The following is a 20846-nucleotide window of genomic DNA, read 5'->3' on the forward strand; positions in this document are numbered from 1 at the left end:
GGGCTCCCTAGGCATTTAAAGTGTCATTAAATGCAGTTGTTGCCCCTAGTGTCACTTATTAGGGTTTTCCATGATGGTTAAGTCATTAGGGTTTCGTTTTTTATTATTGAAAGACACTTTGTGCCTCATTTGCACGTGTGGCATTATTCAGTGTGATCGTCTTGAGCATTGTACTCTCTCACATATATTAATAAACTCTCATTTGTGATCGAGTATCGTTGTGCATTGATTCATTCCATATTGACATGAGATGGAAAAATTGAAGAAAAAGATGAAGCAGCTCTCATCATGGATTTTTGCAAATTTTGCTTACCTTTTCTTGAGTGTAATTTGAAATACCTATCCTCTTCAGGGATAATGTATCAATACTTGGTGTAGATAGTTCCTTCATCATGAGCATCTTTGATATCTTGCGGAAAAGAGTTTTCATTATCCTTCCATCTGCAGATAGATGGTCAGTCTGAGGAAGTAAATTTCACAATGTTAGATATTTTGAGGTGCTATGTTTTAGACCACAAGACACAGTGGGAGCAGTATTTACCCTTGGTTGAGTTTGCTTACAACAATATAGTGCATAGTTTTACAGGCAAAGCTTTATTTGAGGTGGTTAAGGGTGGCAAGAAGATACCACCTATTTTGCAAACTAAGGACAAGATCTTTGAGGTTGATCGTTATGTGGAAAACTTGGATGTAGCCTATGCAAAGATAAAACATGCACTTCAAAGATCGCAAGAAAAGCAAAATAGGGTAGCTGATCGCCATAGACGTGCTTTGCAGTTTGCAGAGGGTGATTATATCTTGGTGCATTTTGAAAAGACAAGGTTGAAAAAGATGAAAGGAAGAGAAAGATTGTATCCGAAGTTAAGTATGAGATAATATGGGTCCTTCTAGGTGTTGGAGAAGATCAACGATGTGGCATATCAACTGAAATTACCTTCACATTGGCGGATACACAATGCCTTTCATGTCAATTTTTTGAGGCCTTTTCATGGTAATGTGCCAAAGGATATGCCTGTTGAAATTCAGCTTGAGGTTGAGGAGCTGGATGAGATTTCGCTACCCAAGCAGATTTTGGCACATAAGGAAAGAATGGTCAAAGGTAAAGTTTCCAAGAGATACTTGGTGAAATTTCTAAATTATTTACTGATGGATGCCAAATGTATGGAAGAGGATGACTTGGCAGACCATCCTCAGTTGTTGTAGCTTTATCTAGATGCCTTTTGGTTAGAGCCGACTTTAGTTCGGACTTCGTAAGGTTTAGTAGAGCAAGGGTCTAGAGTATTGCTTGATGCTTAAGGGGGAGGTAGCACTTCCACTCCTCTAGTTATTGACAACTCTCGTATGTAGTGGATCTTGGATGTATTTAGCATGTATCGAAGGTATTGCGCTGAAAGCATGTTTGCCATGAGGTCACTACTTAGTGTACTAGTCAATGTGAGATGTATGCAGATGAGTATAAGTTTCACTCGGGCATTGGAGCTATACTTTTACATCAGCTTATAATCAATTTGGCATGAATTTTGCCTCAATTTTGAGGCAAAAATTATGATAAATTTCAGCTTAGTTTTTATCAGCTTGAGAAAGGTTTATGGTCACTTTTGGGATTAGTTTTGCATCAATTTTTGCATTGATTGCTGGTTAGGTTTTGCAATGAGTTTGGGGTCACATTCGCAACAGTTTGCGATCAGTTCTTAGATTAGCAAGTGATTGGTTTATGGTCAAATTATGCTAAGTTTTCAATGGTTCACATTGGGTTCTATGGACAACAACATATGTTATGATGCCATTGATGTTTTAGCCATGGTTTATGCTTGGTTATGTTACTATGCTATGGTTTGGTTTTGTCAGATGAGTTGAGCTCATGAGAAATAGACATGCCACATGATAATGTAGCAATGTTTTTAAGATTCTTTATGAGTCTTATGTTATATTATGATTGGGCAGTAATTTTCAGCATGTGTTGGGCATATGGAATGGTTAAGCAATAGTGCGCAATGTTGTGTTAACTATGATGCCTTGTGGAAATTTCAATCCACTATTTTGCTTTTGATGCATTTGGTAGTGCAATCGAGGATGATTGCAAGGATTTTAAGGGAGAAGACTGTCATGAGGACATGTATTTTTGAAACCTCACTTAACATGTAGATTAATTTTTAATCACATGGTTAAGTAAATGTTACACATGTGAGGTGTAACTAGGATTAGAGTAAATTTACAAGCCCAAGACCCGAAGAAATCATGGGATGTCAAAGATAAAAGTTGCTATAAGTTTAGCCGCACAAGTACGTGGCGGTATTTGGTGCCAGTTGTTGGCCTAGGTTGTTCGTTTAATGGTACGTAACGCCAATCTGATGGTCAAAGATAGGGCAAAGACACTCGGGAATGTAATTTGCCTAGCCAATTTAATTATTGGCCAGTTAGATTATTTTTTAGGGCACCAAAATAATTCTTAGATTAATTTTTAGTTTTAAAAGACTGAAAATTAATATTTAATTATGAATAATGCTGGAAGAACCATTTGGGAAGGTTGTGACTTGTCAAAATTGCCCATGCAAGACTGAAAAACATCTTTAGAGGCATTTTTAGTGTATTCAGCGTGCAAGAGAGAGGGAGGAGACGCTGCTAGTCTGATTTGCAGCTATTGGAGGACCTTTTGAGGCAGCCAGGGGCAGGAGAAGACCAATCAATAGTAGGTGACAACATCTACGGGCTGTTGAGACAGGGCCGCAGTAGTAAATGACTGATTTTCTTTAGTTCTTCGTATCTACAAGCTGTTGAGATAGGGCAGCAGCAGTAAATGACAGATTTTGTTCAGTTCTTCGTGAAAAAGTCTGAATTTTCTCTCTCCTCAGCATTCTCTCTCATCTCCCAGCCTTTTTACAGCCTTGCTCCAAAGATTGCAGCATTGAGATCAGCAAAGGTTGAGAAATTTCAGATTTCTCTACTGTAAACGCTAATCTATAGTAGAAATTAGGGTTTGGGAGAAGCCTTGGAAAGCGTGCCAAAAATTGGAAGCTCCAAGACTTGGATTCAACAGGGTTGAAGCTGCTTTTAGTCAAATTCAAGTGGAGGGACCAGCAAATCAATGAACTTGGGGCATTTTCCATCTCATCAAAGCAAGTAAAGGCCAATTGATTGCCCGAATCAAGGGGCAAATCAGTTTGAAGACTCGTTGGTCATTTTGGACAGCAAGGGGAGTTGGAATATCGAAAGGGATTGGGAGAATCCCATTGTACATCAACTTTTTTTTCAATTAAGTTAAAAAAATATGGAAAGGGGCGCCAGTTTTGGGGCCAATAGGGTGTCCATTGTCCAAGATTGTGAGTTATTTTGCATTTCTCAGTTTTGTATTAAATGTTATTGTTGTAACTAAGTTGTAATTAGGAAATTACCATCCATCCATGGAAGGAAGGCTGGTTTTAAAGTCTATGCCTTCCTTTTGTGTATAGCCCTTAGCAACCAACCATGCCTTGTACTTGGGCTTCCCATCATTAATTTCACTCTGTAAACCAAAAACACGCAAATGGTCATATCAAGTAGGTTTGCCAGACCAAACCTGTTCAGGAATGTCATTTTCCAATGCACAATTTGGAGAGCGATTGCATACATGAACTGCAGTTTTAAGAGTCTCTCCGCAGAATTGCCGCGGGAGATTAGCTCTGGACAACATGCATTTGACTCTCTCACAAGGTATGCGATTATATCTTTCAGCCACACCATTCGATGCAGGATTACAAGGGGTTGTCAACTCCCTCTTAATGCCATGCATCTCACAAAACTTTTTGAACTCATTTAACTTAAGTCTTTTTTGTGCGGTAAAAAAAGCACGAAACCTTTTAAAAGTAACCAATGCTTCCTTTTTACTCTTTAACACATACACCCATCACTTTCTACTGAAATCATCAATGAAGGTGACAAAGTACCGTGCATCCCCATATGAAATAGTAGGCATAGCGCACACATCAAAGTGTACTAAATCAAGAGCATTGGACTTCTTAACAACACCAAAGTAATAAGGAGAGTTCACATGTTTTCCATATATGCAATCATTACAAAATTCGAGAGCAGAGCCTTTTACGTCAAATCTCCCTAAAGAGGAGAGAATTTGAAGGCCCTTTAGGCTCATGTGGCCAAGTCTTTTGTGCCAAAGTTTCATCTGTGAATGAGCTTCAGCCACAGCCAAGAACTTGCTAGGTAATGCTTTATAATGCAAATAATACAAAGTCTCTTTTTTGTTGCCTTTAACAATCGGCATAGGTTCGTTGTGGACCTTCCAAGATCCACCACCAAAGGTAGTAAAATATCCTCTTGTATCAAGCTGTCCAAGCGACAATAGACTTTTCTTTATGCCATAAGGTATCAATTGCTTCCTTTTTGGTGATGTGCATATTACATGTTGTTGCCATAATGCCCACATTGCATGTGGTTGCAACAAGTATCTCTCCAATGTTAGAGAGCTCTTCAATGACCACACTAGATGCAACATTTGCCTTTGCAACTTCTTTTGAGGGAGAGCTGTCATCATCTTTTTTGTCATCCTTATTTTTCTTTCCGTGCTGTTTCTTTTTTTCTTGCTCTTTCTTGTAATATCAACACTCGGGCTTTTTATGCCCTTTACGTACACATTGATAGCAAGTAACATCTTGTTGTTTGTCTTTGCTTTTGCTTTTACTTTTGCCTTTGTTTGCTGCATTACCTCTCTTCTTTGACCTACCTCTAAGATGATAGGCTGAACCATTGCTTTCTTTTGGACTTTCTTCTGATCTCTTCATTGAGGATAGAGACCCTAACACTATCATAGGTTAAAGCAGTGTTGTTGCTAAGTGAAACAACCAAAGTCTCCTAGCTATTAGGTAAAGTCATTAGTAAGAAAATAGATTTCAGTTTATCATTGAAGGGTTGTAAACCAGAGTCTTGCAACTGACTCAAAATCCCTATGAAAGCACTCAAATGCTCAGATGCTGTCTTAGACTCATCCAACTCCATGTTCACAAGCTTGCGCATGAGATGCACTTGATTTACCGGAGTTGTATCTTCATGAGTATCCATTAACTTTTTCCATACAGCATAAGCTGTATCAAGATGCTTAATGTTTGTAAGTACATCATTAGATACAACCATTTTAATGTATGCAATGGCCTTGTTGTTGAAGTCTAGCCCAATCCTCATCTGCCATAGATGCTGGCTTAGTTTCCAAGAGAGCATCATCAGAGTCTTTGAGAAACAAAATGCCTTGCATCCTGTCCTTTCATAGATCAAAGCCAGTGCCATCAAACCTCTTGATTTCACAGAGGGATTTAGTGTCACTCCTGCTAGAAGCATTAGTGGCCATTTGTCAACAAAGTACCAAGTACCAATGCTGTAATTTATGACAGCAAACATTAAGTTGAATATTCAGCTAATTTCAGAAAATTTAGTGTCATTGTATTACAGACAGTGCCCAAATACAAGCATAGTAGTGGAGGAAAAGACTTTTAGCAATATAACTGAAATTTCAGCATACATTACATGCATACATCACTGCTAGGTGACTCCCACTTCAGCAATGTCACCAAAAATTACATCTACAACAATCCCAGATTTGTAAATGATCTCTAAGACTACTGCAGCATGAATATTCAGCAATACATCAACTTAATAGGAGCTGCCTCACATGTGTACTACATACATATGTGTCCAAATCAACTTCTAATATGCAAAAAAACACCAAAAAATTCTCTGCAATTTCTCCAAAATCTCACAAGTGGGAGATAAAAGACTCAAATTACACTGCTTACATCACCAAGATTGCTTCAGTGATGTCCCAAAATGCATTGCACGCATCAATTGCCAAAATCCACAAACTTCAGCAAAGGCCCCAAGATTTCACTGACCAATCTGCCCCAATTGCATTAATACGTGTTCTCGAGAGCATATAATGAGCAAATATAACAAAATTTTGCAAAAGCCCCAATTTCTTAGGTCCAAATGGGCACCAATGTCCAAAAATTCAGCTCAGCTGAGCAAAATTTCACTAATACATGATAAGCCCCAAAATTTTCAGAGCCAATGTGCACTATGTTTGCAATTTCCGGGTCAAATGTCACTGTTATGCATGAACTGCATCAAATCTGGGAAAAGCCCCAGATTTTGGGCATGAAATTGCTGAAAAATCTTAACTGTGCTTCCATGCATGAACCGGTGCCTGTATAAAAATGCAAAAATGTCAAACAAACTGTCAATTGACTACCGTGACCTACGGTGACCTGCTGCTTGTGTCTTGCTGGTCAAAACTGACTGCCGCCTGATCACGTGAGCTGTTGCTCGACTCATGCTGACATGGGAATTGTCGCCTGTGACCTGGGAACTGTCGCTTGCACTCGCCTGGTCAAAACTGACTGAAAAGACTGTTGCCTGCACAGATTTAGGGTTTCTGACATGTTGCCTGTTTGTCCAATACACACACGTGCCTGAAGCTGGCATCTATACTCAACCTGGTCCGAACTGTTGTTTCTTCACGCAAACAAGTTGAAGGTGACACGCATAGACTTCGGGAAGCACGTACACCTTAGCCACAGCTTTGATACTATTTTGAAGGGAAGAGTGTGCAATGGGAGTGCGAGTCAGAAGTGAAGCAGCAATGTTGAGAGAGAGAGAGAGAGAGAGAGAGAGAGAGAGAGAGAGAGAGAAAGAGAGAGAGAGAGAGCGCCAAGATGAGTGTATCAAATTGTCACGGTACACAAAGAATAAAGAGTGTATTTATATGTTAGGGTACAAATAAGGGTGTGTTCACACTCCTATAACTTTACATGGAGACGAAGGGACTTTACACCCAACACTTATTTTGTTAGTATATCATCTCTTGGTTGTAAGCCCTAGTCAAAGTCTGATAGGGACATTTGGAGCTTTGATTGTGTTTTCTTGCTAGTGTTGTGTGTTTGTCTATCACGTGTGCTGCCCCAAATGGTTGTGGTCCGCAATGTCAACATTTTTTGATTAGTCACCAGCATTTATTGCTGCCATGTCAGCATCTTATGCAGGTCAGCCAGCATTTATGGCTTCATTTATTGTTGGTCAGCTAGTTTTTGGCATATTGTTGGGAATAAAGGGCCATCATGCCTTTTATATGTGCACAGGTGTGAACTGACCCTAGCACTTGTACTTTCATATATCTATATCAAAAAATGTAAAAGAGGTACACTCTATTGTACCCACACATTGTGCATCTCTCTCATTGTACTACTTTCTACTGTTGCTTACGTTTTTCTATCTATTTGCCATTGCATCATTGACCATTGCACCTCAGCTACGTATCGCTCACTTCAAACTGGTATCAGAGCATCGGTTATCATGAGCGTGCTTCTCGGAGTCTGTTTGAGCTGTGTGAGCTCATCCCACACATAGAAAACAGCAGGTCGTCTTCAGTTTTGGGCAGAGGTAGTCACACAGGTCAGGTTGTAGGTCATGTAGGTCACCAGGAGCTATAGGTCACAATAGGTCACACGAATTAGGCATAGGTCGTAGGTCGTAGTCAATTGCAAGTTGCAGGTCAGTGCATGTCACAATGTCAATCAAGTGATAGCTTCCAGGTTAGCGCAAGATGGGCAATGGGCTGTTCCAGGTCACACATCAATTCACGTTTTTTTTTTCTGTGGTAAAAATCATGCTTTTCTTTCAAAGGTTCATCCTTTTGGCAAATTTTGCGGGCTGTCATGTGCGGCTAAGCACAGATTAAAGATTCTTAGAGATTGCATTTACTCTTGGAATTTGGGGCTTTTGATGCATGCTCGGTGATTTTACTTGGTTGAGTAAAATTTGCACACAGTCATGTCTCGAAAATTGGGGTCTTTAATGTATTTGTGGAAATTGCACAGTGACTAGCACAATTTCTTGAAAGTTTGATACATTGGACCCTTGAAAAATTTGGGGCTTTTGCAAAATTTGTGAAATTTTGGCAAAATTGGATTGTGGAATCTACTCGGGAGTTATGTTTGATGCAATTCGAGCAGAGAAAATTTGGGGGCTTTTGATCATGTGGATCAAATTTGTGCTCGTGGATGTATTTGGAGTAGAAATTGCAGCTAAAATTTGGGGCTTTCTTATGCAATTTGATGTATTAGCTGGTGGCATAGCTGCAATTACTTGTGGTGTGCTGTAGCACACTTTTTGTGACTTTGAAAATTGATTTGCAGATCTGAAATTTCTGCAATTACTTGGTTTTTCAATGCTGGTTGGTATTTATTTTGTACCTTGGTCATTTGTGTGACAGTTGGGCTTACATTTTGTTGACTTTTGAGTCATTTTTGGGCTGTCAATCATGGTTGGCAGCAGTGATAGCAACAATCTTTTGCACATTAAGAAGCTCGAGGGTGCACACAACTTTACTATATGGCATAAGTAGTGCTATAATATCTTGGTGCAGAAGAAAGAAAAGGGCAAGGGCAAAAGCACTGATGATAGCAAAGATGAGACAAAGGACATCCAACATGCAAAGAAGAGTAGCATGAAAATAGAGGAAGTCAATGTAGCCAGTCATGAAAGTGACAGTGATGTACTCTTTGCTTCTTCTTTTGGTGCACAATCATTGATTGCAAATTGTGATGGTGACATACACACTTGGATTCTTGATTCAGGTGTCTGATTCCAAGTTACACCACATATGAGTGAGTTTTTGACTATAGTGGTGGTAGACACGGTGCTGTCCACTTCGTTGACAACTATGCATGTGACATTGTAGGGATTGGCAATGTACACTTGGCATTTTAGCATGGTTTAATGTTCACCTTGTATAATGTGAGGCATGTACCCCAGCTTAAGAAGAGCTTGATAAGCATAGGGCAGTTAGATGATGAAGGCTATCACATCACTTTTGGGGTTAAAAAATGGAAGATATGTAAGGGATCTAGGATTGTTGCTAAAGGCTCTAAGAGTGATACTCTGTATTCATTACATGTATCTAGTGTTGTGACCATGTTGTTGCCACAACCGAGTAGCCAAGTGTGTCTTTATGGCATGGCCAGTTGAGACACATGAGTCACACTGGAATGAAATTACTTTCTTGTTTGGGTTATTTGCCATGTTTGAGGTATGTTGATTTTTATTGTTGTGATAATTGAATATTTGGTAAGCATGCTCAAACGTCACATAAACAATTTGTTTTTTAAAGTTTTCACCCTTATAGAGTTGGTACATTTAGAGGGTTGTCTGCAGGGGAAAAGAAATATTTTATCATGAAGCCTTCCAAGCCTTTTGTGATAGCAAAGCAATAAAGAGGAAACTAACTTTCCCTCATAATCTGCCCTAAAATGGTATTGTAGAGCGTATGAATAGGACTATTTAGGAGGTTTGTACTATGTTGTCTCATGATGCATTACACTATGGATTTTGGATAGAGGCTATTATGACAGCTGTACACGATAAATTGGTCACTGAATAGGTCTTTGGGGGGGAGAGTCCCTAAAGAAGTGTGGTCGGGCAAGCCATCTTTGTATGCACCCTTGCTAGTGTTTGGTGGCTATGAGGCATTTGTGCATATAGGCAAGAAACAACACAGCAAATTGGAGCCTAAGTCTTGTAAATGCATTTTTCTAGGATATAATGACGAGGGTAGATTATGGGATCACCAGAAAAGGAAAATTGTATGCAACAATGATGTTATTTTCAGGAAGATTGCATGCATAAACAGCCTGAAAAGTCCGAGGAAGTGAGAAGGGTTGTGTTCCAAGAAGAGATACCCGTAGGACAGCAAAGAGTGCCCGCTGTACAGCATCAGATACTTCTTGTAAATGACCTTATAAATGCAGTGTATGATGTTGAAATTGATCAGCAAGAAGTTGCCCATGATATACTACCGCTCCAGCAAGAAAATGTGCCATTAGAACAGTCGGAACAGCATGCTGAACCATTTAAACAGCAAGCTATTAATGTAGATTTGCAGGTTGAACAGCCAACAAACATTAATCATTGGGTCCGTAGATCGACCAGAAATGCAAAACAACCGGATAGGTTTGTTCCTAGTGCAAATTATGTTGCTGATTATGTCATGTTGACAGACTGTGGTGAACCATCATGCTTCAAGGAAGCAATGGGCGGAGAGGACAGTAAGAAATGTTATAAAGCTATGTTGTCAAAGATGGAATCTCTAAAGAAGAATGGCACTTGGGATTTGGTATATTTGCCCAAAGGGGTAGAAAGTCTTACCATGCAAATGGGTTTGCAAGATGAAGGTCACTTTTGGTTTCTTACCAAAATATAAAGCACGGCTTGTTGCAAAGGGGTACAAGTAAAAACATGGGATTGATTTTGATGAGCTCTTCACTTCTATTGTTAAAATGAATACTTTGTGAACCATATTGGACTTGGTTGCACGTGAGGATATGGAGCTTATACAGGTGGATGTAAAGATTGCTTTCTTACATGGTGATCTGCATGATGACATATATGCAACAACCAAAAGATTTTGTTGCAATGGGGAAGAAAAAGATGGTATGTAAACTCAACAACAGCTTGTATGGGCTAAAACATGCATCGTGTGAAATGTATTATAAGTTTGATATATTTATGTAATCTCAATGATTCAAAGAAGTCAAGTGGATCACTGCTTATATGCCAAGAAGGTAGTAGATGGCACCCTTATTATGTTGGTTTTGTATGTGGATGACATACTAATTGTTGGTAGGGATGTTCATGCTTTGGACACATTAAAGTAGAACCTCCATAGTAGTTTTGACATGAAGGATCTTGGTGAGGCAAATCACATTCTTAGCATGCGTATACTCCGGGATAGATTGAAAGGTCTTCATTATCTGTCACAGCAGAAGTATGCATTCAAGAATTTGCGGCGTTTTAATATGGAGGGGGGGAAGCAATTGGCATACCATTATCTCCATATGTGAAACTCAGTGCAGAGGACAGTTCTACATCTGATGATGAAAAGATTGAAATGGCCAAGATTTCGTATGCTTGAGTTATGGGTAGCTTGATGTATGCTATGGTTGCTACACGTCCTGGCATAGCATGTGCAGTAGGAGTGGTTAGGAGGTACATGGCACATCTTGGCAAAAAGCACTGGGAAGCAATGAAAGGTATCATGAGATATCTTAAGGGCACAAAGGATTTGTGCATTTGCTTTGAAAAGTAGAAGGCATCTGTTGTTGGCTTTACGGATGCAGAATATGTGGGTCATGTTGATTGCAGGAAGTTTGCTTCAAGGCATGTATTCACCTTTACAAGGGGAGTAGTTTCTTGGATCTCCATGTTAGCAGATTAGTCAGCTCATGGTTGAGTTTGGACTTTTGGTTCAGTAGGTTGGCATCAGAGATTATTTAGGCATTTTATTTGCCATATTTTATTGTAGATTGGCATTATTTGCAGCTAGTCGACCAGCATTTAATGCTGGCCAACCAGTCATATTTTGGGTAGTTATTTGTTGTATATATTGTTTGGCTCTCTCCTCCACTTATTCATTCATTTATCACTTGTCCGTTCCTAGAGAGAGGGAGTAGGTGCCAGTTCCTCCACAGTTGGTGACTCGCATTGTATTTGTACAGTCTTACGTCTTGGTATATGGATTTCATTTCCCGAGCATACATCCAAGTTCTCATCTGTATTGTGTTATCTCTTTCTTTTCTTTTGTCTTGTGTTCAACAGTTTATTTCAGCACATGTTTATGCTTCCATTGTTGCACCACTTCTGACATGGTATTAGATTCAGGTTTTGTGTTTCTACCGTGTTTTATTACTGATTTCAGGATTGATTTAACCCTCTGCTGCCATGGCGACTGCTGTCAACCTGATTGTGACCAGTTTTTGGCTTCCATACCCTGCGTTCAACATCTGCATCGCCTCCTTGTTCAACATCTCTTGTTGTTGAGCTAAAATATGCATTACTTGCTGATTAGCCTCTTAAACAGCCCCAAAATACACTAAAAATGCTCTTTTAGAGTAAAACCCTAAAACGGGGATATCCACTGATGCTACGCTATATGGAGGTTTAGGTGAGGCTTTCACTGCTTCAGAGAGGGGTTTAAAGACAAAGAAGTTGAAGGTCTAGTGTTACCACTGTGGCATGAAAGGTGATTTAAGGAAGGACTGCAAAGAGTTAGCGGCTTCCAGAAAGAAAAAGGAGTAGAAGACAAAGTGGGATGCGGACTTCTTCGACAAGTCATCATTTGCCTCAGATTCCGATTCCGATCCTTTGGCCAAGGCGAAGTCCAAGGCGCGGAAGGGATCCTCTTCTTCGGATCGTGAGAAGGGCTTAGTGGCCTCTTTCTCAGATGCTTTCTAGTGGTGGTGATGAGGCCATCCCTCACGACTCTCCCTTGCCAGAGAGGGAGTGTGAGAGGGTGGTGAGATGGGGCAGCCGTGCCTCATCTATATTTCTATATAGATGCACAGGATCTAGAGAGGGACATTGTTGATGCATCGACTGAAGTCTGCCAGGTACAAATCCTAGAGCTAGGATTGACATCCAGATTCATGATGGGTTGGTTACTTGATAGAGAGCGGGTGGCTTTCGTCTGGAGCTTACATGCGAGGATACTTTGGCGGTCTGGCCAAAGAAGGGGAATCCATGGTCATTTTTGCCTTGCGGCATTGGTGACAGGATGGTCACATATGCTACATCAGAGGCATTGTTGACAGACATTGAGAGTTGCTATGATCTTCTCTATTTTCAGGAGAACTGGTATGATTGACATCAACATCAGGTTCTCTCCGAGGCACCTTGATGGTGGTTTGCGCACCCACTACTTGGGTATCCATGGTTCTACTTTGATGGACATTGTTGTATGTACTATGATGCAACATTATCATTGTATATTGTATTGTATCAGATCACCCATGATCTGAGAGAGAGTGTTAGCAAATTAGTCAGCTCATGGTTGAGTCTGGACTTGTGGTTCAGTAGATTGGCATCAAAAGTTATTTAGGCATTTTATTTTGCCATTGTTTATTGTGGATTGGCATTAGGCCAACATTTAATGCTGGCCAACCAATCATATTTTGGGCATTTATTTGTTTTATATATTGTTTGGTTCCCTCCTTCACTTATTCATTCATTCATCACTTATCAGTTCTTGGAGAGAGGGAGCAGGTGCTAGTGCCTCCACAGTTGGTGACTCACATTGTATCTGTACTGTCTCATGTCTTGGTATATGGACTCCAGTTTTTGAGCATACATCTGAGTTCTCATCTGTATTGTGTTATCTCTTTCTTTTCTTTTGTCGTGTGTTCAGTAGTTTATTTCAACACATGTTTATGCTTCCATTGCTGCACCACTTCTGGCACTCCAGGCTATAGAAGTGTGTTGCATTGTCTACTATAGAGACAGAGTATGTGGCTGCCATTGAGGTGTAGAGTTGAAGCAGAAGCAGATAGAGAGAGAGCGCAGAGAGCAAGTGTATTGATCGAGGTGGTTAATGATCCAGAACTGAACAATGTTGAATAGTGACATAGAGTGAGTGAGTCGATTGATAGGTGTGTACTAGTGTGGTACACACAAAGAATAAAAGAATGTATTTATACTTAGGGTACGGTACACTTACACCCGCTAGGGTGAGTTCATGTAGCTCCCACTTTTTCTTTAATTCACATGATAAGGCCTCTTTATACGTAAGAGGCTCACCTTCATCTGTGAGTAAAATGCAGTCCAAAGAAGGATCAAATCTTTGTATAGGTCTTCTGACACGTGTAGACCTTACCCAATGATCTGTGTTATTGGGTAATGGATCCACATCCAAGGGAATTTCAATGACCTCATTGTTTGGCTACTGAACTGCATGTTTAGGTTGTTGTAATACAATTTAAGGCTATTGTAATTCATTTTCAGCATGGATAAGACCTCGATACAAGACTAGATCAAAGACAAGACAAGAACTACATGGCTTGAACCAGAACTAGAGAGGATTGGGTAGAGGAAGGCTCAAAGGCTAAAGGTTAGGCATCTCGCAGGAGCCTCAGAGCTAGTGTTGGCAAGACTGAGGGCCTTGTAGCCCAAGATTCCTATTTATACTAGATTCGAGGGTAAGGTGAAGCTTCTAGAGGAAGGCTTAAAGACTAAAGGTTGGGTCTCTTGCTTGCAAGAGCCTCACAACAAGTGTTGGCAAGATTGAAGGGCTTGCAGCTTAAGATTCCTATTTATACTAGAGTTAAGAAGGTTAAGGGGACGCTTCTCAATGATGATATCATTGATTACATAGGCATTGTTGCATAAGCAATGTTAATGCAAGCGCTGATGCAAGTGCTATTTTGCAGCCTTCCAAAGTTTTTTGAATATTCTAGAAGTTTCTAGGTTTCTTGGCATCCACAATACTACTCTTTTTGCTACCATAGACATATTGTGTAGCTTGGTGATGGTATTGCATTTTGGGATGTGTCATGAGTATGACACTTTCAGAGCGTCTGCGACACCACTCTCAACTCATCCCATTCCTGGTCTCCAAGACATCGAGGTTTGAGGCCCTTGTATCCATGGATGCCAAGAAACTTGTTTCATAAGTTTAGGAAACTTGTTTTATACTCTCCAATGCTTCATAAGTGTATGAAACACTTGTTTTAAACTTTCAAACAAAGCCCTACCCTAACAAGTGTGTTTGACTATTCATAATCAACATCCATTATGGATTCATTTGACATGGTGACATGAAATGTCATCATTGATTACTGGATTTTTGTTTGAGTTCTATACGAAACGCCTGTTTTAAACTTTCAAACAAAGCCCTATCCTAAAAAGTGTGTTGGACCATTTGTAATCAACATTCATTATGGATTCATTTGACATGTTGACATGAATGTTGGCATTAATTGCTGGATTTTTGGTTGAGTTATTGTCTATGATGCATGTATATATTTATGGCTTCTTCTATAGTCGAAGTAAATGTTGGTAATAGATAATAGTCCATGGTGCATGTAAATATTGATGCAATGTTGAAGTATTCATTTGGATTGTATAGAATCATCAATCATAATCACTCTATGTTTTCTGTGTTAAATGACTCATGTTTTATATGTGTATGTAAGTTTCATAGTTTTTTTCCATCTCGAATGAATCTCGTTTCTAACATTTTATGGAACTCATATAAAACCTATGAAACCCGTTTTATACCTCCCATTTCAGAAATCCCTGGCAACTATGCCATTTTTATACAAAACTAATCCTTGGATACTCCTCTGAATGCATGATCTTCTAGACCATTCTTGAGATTGTGTTTGGATCTCCTAAGTTATTCTCAGAATTTGATTCCCTAGAACGTTCTTGGTATCTGGATTGATCCCCTAGTTCATTTCAAAATCCCCCCATATCCTAGAAAGCATGCACATGGACTTTTCAAATACATCACTTTACCCATAGAGATGCATTAAGCAATAAACCAAGAGAAGAAGATAACACATCGATTGAAATTGTGTATATGGTGTGTGTGACAACCGTAAGGGAATTTTGAGAATCAAAGTTAATGTATTATGTTAATGGCTAGTCATGGTAGATATAAGTGGACATACTTCAAGGTTGGCTCCGTCACTACTTGAACATAATGTGATTATCATCTAAGTGTATGATCAACAAGATGGATTGATGAGATTACTTTGTGTTGGCAAGTTACATCTTTCAGTGTATTAGTGATTGGAGTGCACAATTGTACATGAGCAGGGTAAGACATGGTTTTCTTCTTGTTTGCTCAACTATTAGGTCAAGTCAGCATCTGGCTTTCGGATGGGATCTATTTGCTCCTAATGTGTGGTGTCTTCAGACATGTCAAATCAGTATTACATTTCTTGGACTCGGTTTGATTTTTAAGGGTTTGAAGAAGCCTGCCTGTTTGTTTTGCAGGCAAATGCTATGTATGAGGATCTTCTAGCAAGATTAAAAGCAGGAAGGCTGGAAGAGCTGGCCCGACAACAAGTGGATGGCATTGTCAGGCATAGTGAAATAGGGGCTGAAAACTATGTTGAATTGAGAATCCCAACAGCTTTGAGATACACTTTACAAGGCCATGAAGGGGGATGTGGTGTGGCCCTTTTTGAGCATAACAGTGATATCTTGGTGAGTGGTGGAGATGACAGGCTTATCAAAATTTGGGATACAAACTCAGGCACCTTACTTACCACTCTTTCAGGCTGTTTAGGTGCTGTGCTTGATATTGCTTTTCCTATTGACAACAAGTTTGTCCTTGGAGCTAGCAGTGATCACAAGCTCTATTTATGGGACATCCATTCTGGAAGAATCCGACATTTACTGACTGGTCACAGTGAGAAAGTTTGTGCAGTGGACATCAGCAAGCTTTCAAGTAAAAGAGCTGTCAGTGCAGCTCATGACAGGACCATAAAACTTTGGGATCTTCACAAAGGCTATGGTATTAATACTATAGTTTGTCACAGTAATTGCAATGCATTGTGCTTGACCTCTGATGCATCTTTGATATGCTCTGGCCACATGGACGGCAACTTGCGTTTGTGGGACATACGTACGGGAAAGCTAGCCAATGAAATTGCAGCACATGCACAAGGAGTAACTTCTGTTTCACTGTCACGCACTGGCCAAACAGTCTTGACAAGTGGCAGGGATAACCTACATAATTTGTTTGATGTTCACACTATGGAGATTTGTGCAACATTCAAGGCTCCAGGTCATAGAGTGCCAACCTATTGGAACAGGTCCTGTATAAGTGCTGATGAGAATTATATAGCTGCTGGTTCCGCTGATGGCTCTGTTGTTGTTTGGGGTGTTAGAAAACGAGAAGTTGAGAAAGTTCTGAAGGGGCATGCTGGTCCTGTAATAACTTGTGCATGGAGTGAAAAAGGGAAACCATTGGCGACGACTGACAAAACAGGCTTAATATGTTTATGGCATTGAGACAGGAGCTGGTCTATTTTCCTATGACAATCAGACAGTTTTCTAACAGATGTCTCCCAGGAGGTGGCATCCACATTGTTGTAAAAGAAACGCTCATTAAAATAGCCTCCAGGTTTAGGGACACAGGATGGCTGTTTACTTGTTTACCGGTTACTTTGGTGGGGAGGATATGTTTCAGTTACTTTGGTGGGGAGGACTTTATAAAGTCGCTAGAATCATTCTGAACCTGATGGGCTACTCCTCCAGTGACAGACGTCCTTCCTGTTCATGTTTGAGTGTTCATGATACCATCCTGGTCTATGGACTAAGTTACAGATATAGCTTGTACATTCTCTTTCCATCTTGATAAGAGGTCATAAGCGACTTGAAAGGAGCATACTTTTCCGAGTACTTAACCTGGTTAGATACTTCTCTCTCTGATCATGCCAGTCAGAAGTTGGGAAATGCTTCAAGAGAGGATACTCTGTCCTATGTATATATTTGAGAATAATCCCTTGACCTGGTCATGCTCAAAATTGTGAAATGTTATTCTAACAGTGCCTTACTCTGTATAGTTGTCCATGATAACTTTATACAGACATTGGAATATGAATGTACTTTTCCTCTGCATTTCGGAAGTAATGCAATGATTCAAGAGATGGAGCAGAATCATTCCTATTCTGATTTTGTAATATAAATGATACCCACCCTCCCAACAAAGGGGAAAAAAAAAGATGATCTAGGGGTGATGTTCATTTAGTACAGTTTAGTGCTCTTGGACCTGGCAAATCTCAAAGTTTTTTTGCTCAAAAGTTTATAACAGCAGTCAGTTTTGAGTAGTGAAAATTTAGTTCACATCATGGATGGCATGATATGTTGTGCGCCTGCATATCCTTTGAAGCTAAAACCAAGTACTTTTGAATTGCAGTGATAGTTTCCTTTAATTGTAACCATAACACATTATGGCTTGTCTAGCGTGAACGGTGCACGCCTCAGGTTATGGACTGTTTCTAGGCTTTCTTGCAAGGTGGTGCACATACACATGCAGGCGCGCGCACACACATGCATATTTTGGTGAGACTACTGTACTGCATCGTATTATCAGTGTGCAAAATAGCTATATGTTCACAGTGAACATACACTAATTCTAAACATTGAAAAAGAGTACCGGTCTTGGTCAATATCCAGTAGTCTATAGCAATAATTAACTTGCAATGATTATGAGGTTTCCAACCGGCTAGAGTATTCAGAATCTCATCCAAGCAAAGTATTGGGTGTATGACATTAAATTAGCATGAACAATACCAAATAACCAAAGGTGCCTTTTTGATGAGCATGCACAATACGGAATAACCTAAGGTGTCTCTCAAGGCTAGAAGGGAGACACACCTAATTAATCTAAAGTCCGATCTATTAGATTGTGGGAATAAGGCAGAAGCCAGAAAAAATGTGGAATTGTTTCAGATGGATCAACACATTGCCTGCAAATGAAAGTTGTGAATTTTCTGAGTAACTAGAAGAGACGTGATTTAAGAGGTAGGTTATATTTCTGAATGCCTTCTGTAAGCGTTCTTTAGTATTTCAATGGCTTAGCCAAGTGCCATAATAGGTTAGGATAATCCTTTATGTAAGGTGAAGGAATATGTCCTAAGGAGGGGTTTAGGAGACAACCATATTAAAGATAGAGGCTTGCTAAGTGAATGAAGTTTAATTTAATCCCGAGTTGTCCAACTAAAAAGGACAAATCAAGAGGAGAAACGTGTTTAGATGGTCTTATGGGGTCTTGAATTTTCCTTCAAACCAATTTGTAGTGCATGCCCAAGCCATTTTGAGTAGATGCAACATGCTATTCCCTATTGGCAATAAATTAAGCTTTTGTTAAAATGGTGTCAAATAATCTACTCTAGTGTGTGCTTTTAAAATAAATACATCTAGCTTGCACTTGTTGAGTTCGTTTAGTGGGGTCCATTTTGAATTGCTAGAGACCTTTTCCAACTCTCAATCAATTTAGTGAAAAAGAACCAATCCAATTGTCCTCGACAATGCCCAAAGCTGACTTCCCAATAAGAATTATCAAATTTCTTAAGGAGGGTGTAAACATATTACTACGCTTTGCAACTATCATTTGAGACCAAGGCTATCTTTCTTGAAAACCAATAAGTTTTTCACCATATCTTGTATCTATAGATCTATGAATAGCATAAGCTTTATGTAGCCAATAGTTTGAGGCCTTCCATTTTTTCTTAGTTTGCTAGAAGACATCACTTGCCAACATTGAGGTTAATGCATTGACATCCACTTTTTCCAGACAAGGAAAATTGAACATAAGCCATTACAATATATTGGGCCAGTTGAAGGGGAACACAGAAAGGCCATGGTAACATTCTTCTAGCATCCAAATTTAGCACGTAGTTTGTGTATAACCCATTCAATCATCTACTTTAAAGACATTTCAAGCCAAAGCATAGTAAAGATTGTGAACAATATGGACAAGAGGAGGAATTTCACTAGGACAAAGAAAGGCAATGTCATTGTTGTTTTGATATTGTAAGCAAATGAGATTTACAAAATTAACTTTCAAACCATTAGCATGTCCAAAAGCTTCTTCATAATTTTTAAGCATAGAAAAGAAATCATTACCATAACCTTGAGCCAAAAAGTGTGAATCATTAAGCAAAATCAAATTGTGCAATTCATGGGTAGCCATAAGATAATCCATATATGTAAGCCTACTGCATACAAGGAACTTGCAAGGATATCCTTATCACGTTGATTTTCCAAGATCCATGATTTCGATTAACTTGTCCAAAAATAGCAAAACACTTTGCTACCCAATATATAATACCTTCATCATGATTGGTATATTTGGCATATTCAATGTCACTATACACATTAACAATGTTGTTCTTATTTGTCTTCTTGCCACAAAACCATATCATGCAAGATACAAGCCATCATGAGGAAAAGTTTTGATTCTATTGACCAACATTTTAGAACTTGTATATGGCATCAATATTATAGGCTCTATTAGGGAAAGTGTTCACACAATTGTTTTTGGGGAACAAATTAACTAGACATTCCTCCCAAGAGACATGTATTTATCCTTGTGTACTAAGCTTTATTTACCATGATAAGGACATTCTATTTAAAAGATCCTAGTGTGGCTATGGAAGTAGCAAAACGGGCCTCTATAGGAGACCAATTGTATTTTCTCTTTGCCACAAAAGGTGCAAATACTATTTTCCATCCAAAATTTGGTAAAATTAAGGACATGAATGCACTACTTTTTGTTATTAAAAAGCATGCACCATAAACTTACAATGCATTTCGAACTCGTTAAGTTAGCCAACTTAACCTTTGGTTGGGAAGAACTTATTGTTTCATCTCATCCCATTGATTTCAAGGAATTCTGAAATGATTTCAATGCACACATGATCTCTTGGATTTGTTGGAAGGACAATATATTGAAGTAGTGGTGCTTTTTGTGGGAATATGTACCTTGCTTTTTCACCGTCACTCAATGGAGATAGTTCTACGATCTTATTCAAGAGGCACATCTAGAACTGAGATTGAAAGTAAATAATGATTTATGCTACAATACCTTAAAAAATCTGAGGAATAATGACAACTCATATAGTTAATGATAGCTCTTACTTGTTGCCAAAACTAGCATTAATATTAAGAAACAATTCAATCAATAACATACTCTCCAAGATAGATGGAAACTTGAATGTGAAACAATAAAGGAGATATGATGGCCTCTCAAATAAGAAAAAATCAAAGCTATGAGTTTGAGCATGCATGTGCATATAGTCAATGCTAGACTGCCAAAGAAGTTCGCCTTGCCACCATGAAGGGAGGTTGGGTAGTTCCAATGTGATGAATTGATCTACCCTCTTGATATAAGGAGTAACTTGAGAATAACATTCAATAATATTCCTTCCGTGTTTCAATTCATTGGAGATGGCTAGAATGGATTATTCAACCATATTGAATGACTATATAAAGAGTACTCTTTCCAAACAAGTACCTTAAGGAAC

At 39.2% G+C, this 20846-nt stretch overlaps 1 protein-coding gene across 2 annotated transcripts in view; it reads left to right on the top strand.

Moving 5' to 3' along the window:
* The window catches only part of LOC148022211 (Transducin/WD40 repeat-like superfamily protein), a 39604-nt gene extending 21966 nt beyond the window's left edge, over positions 1–17638 (top strand). Inside the window, exon 4 of one of the 2 annotated variants that reach the window (XM_087697856.1) lies at positions 15805–17637. In XM_087697856.1, the coding sequence (XP_087553982.1) occupies positions 15805–16827 (1023 nt within the window). In that variant the 3' untranslated portion in view covers positions 16828–17637. Of the gene's footprint in view, positions 1–15804 lie in introns of both variants that reach the window. The other variant, XM_087697857.1, reaches the window with a different exon arrangement.
* Positions 17639–20846: the final 3208 nt, after the last annotated feature.

Source organism: Lygodium microphyllum, chromosome 17, assembly GCF_053477565.2.
Source record: "Lygodium microphyllum isolate KBCC chromosome 17, Lygodium_microphyllum_v1.1.10, whole genome shotgun sequence".
NCBI lineage: Eukaryota > Viridiplantae > Streptophyta > Polypodiopsida > Schizaeales > Lygodiaceae > Lygodium > Lygodium microphyllum.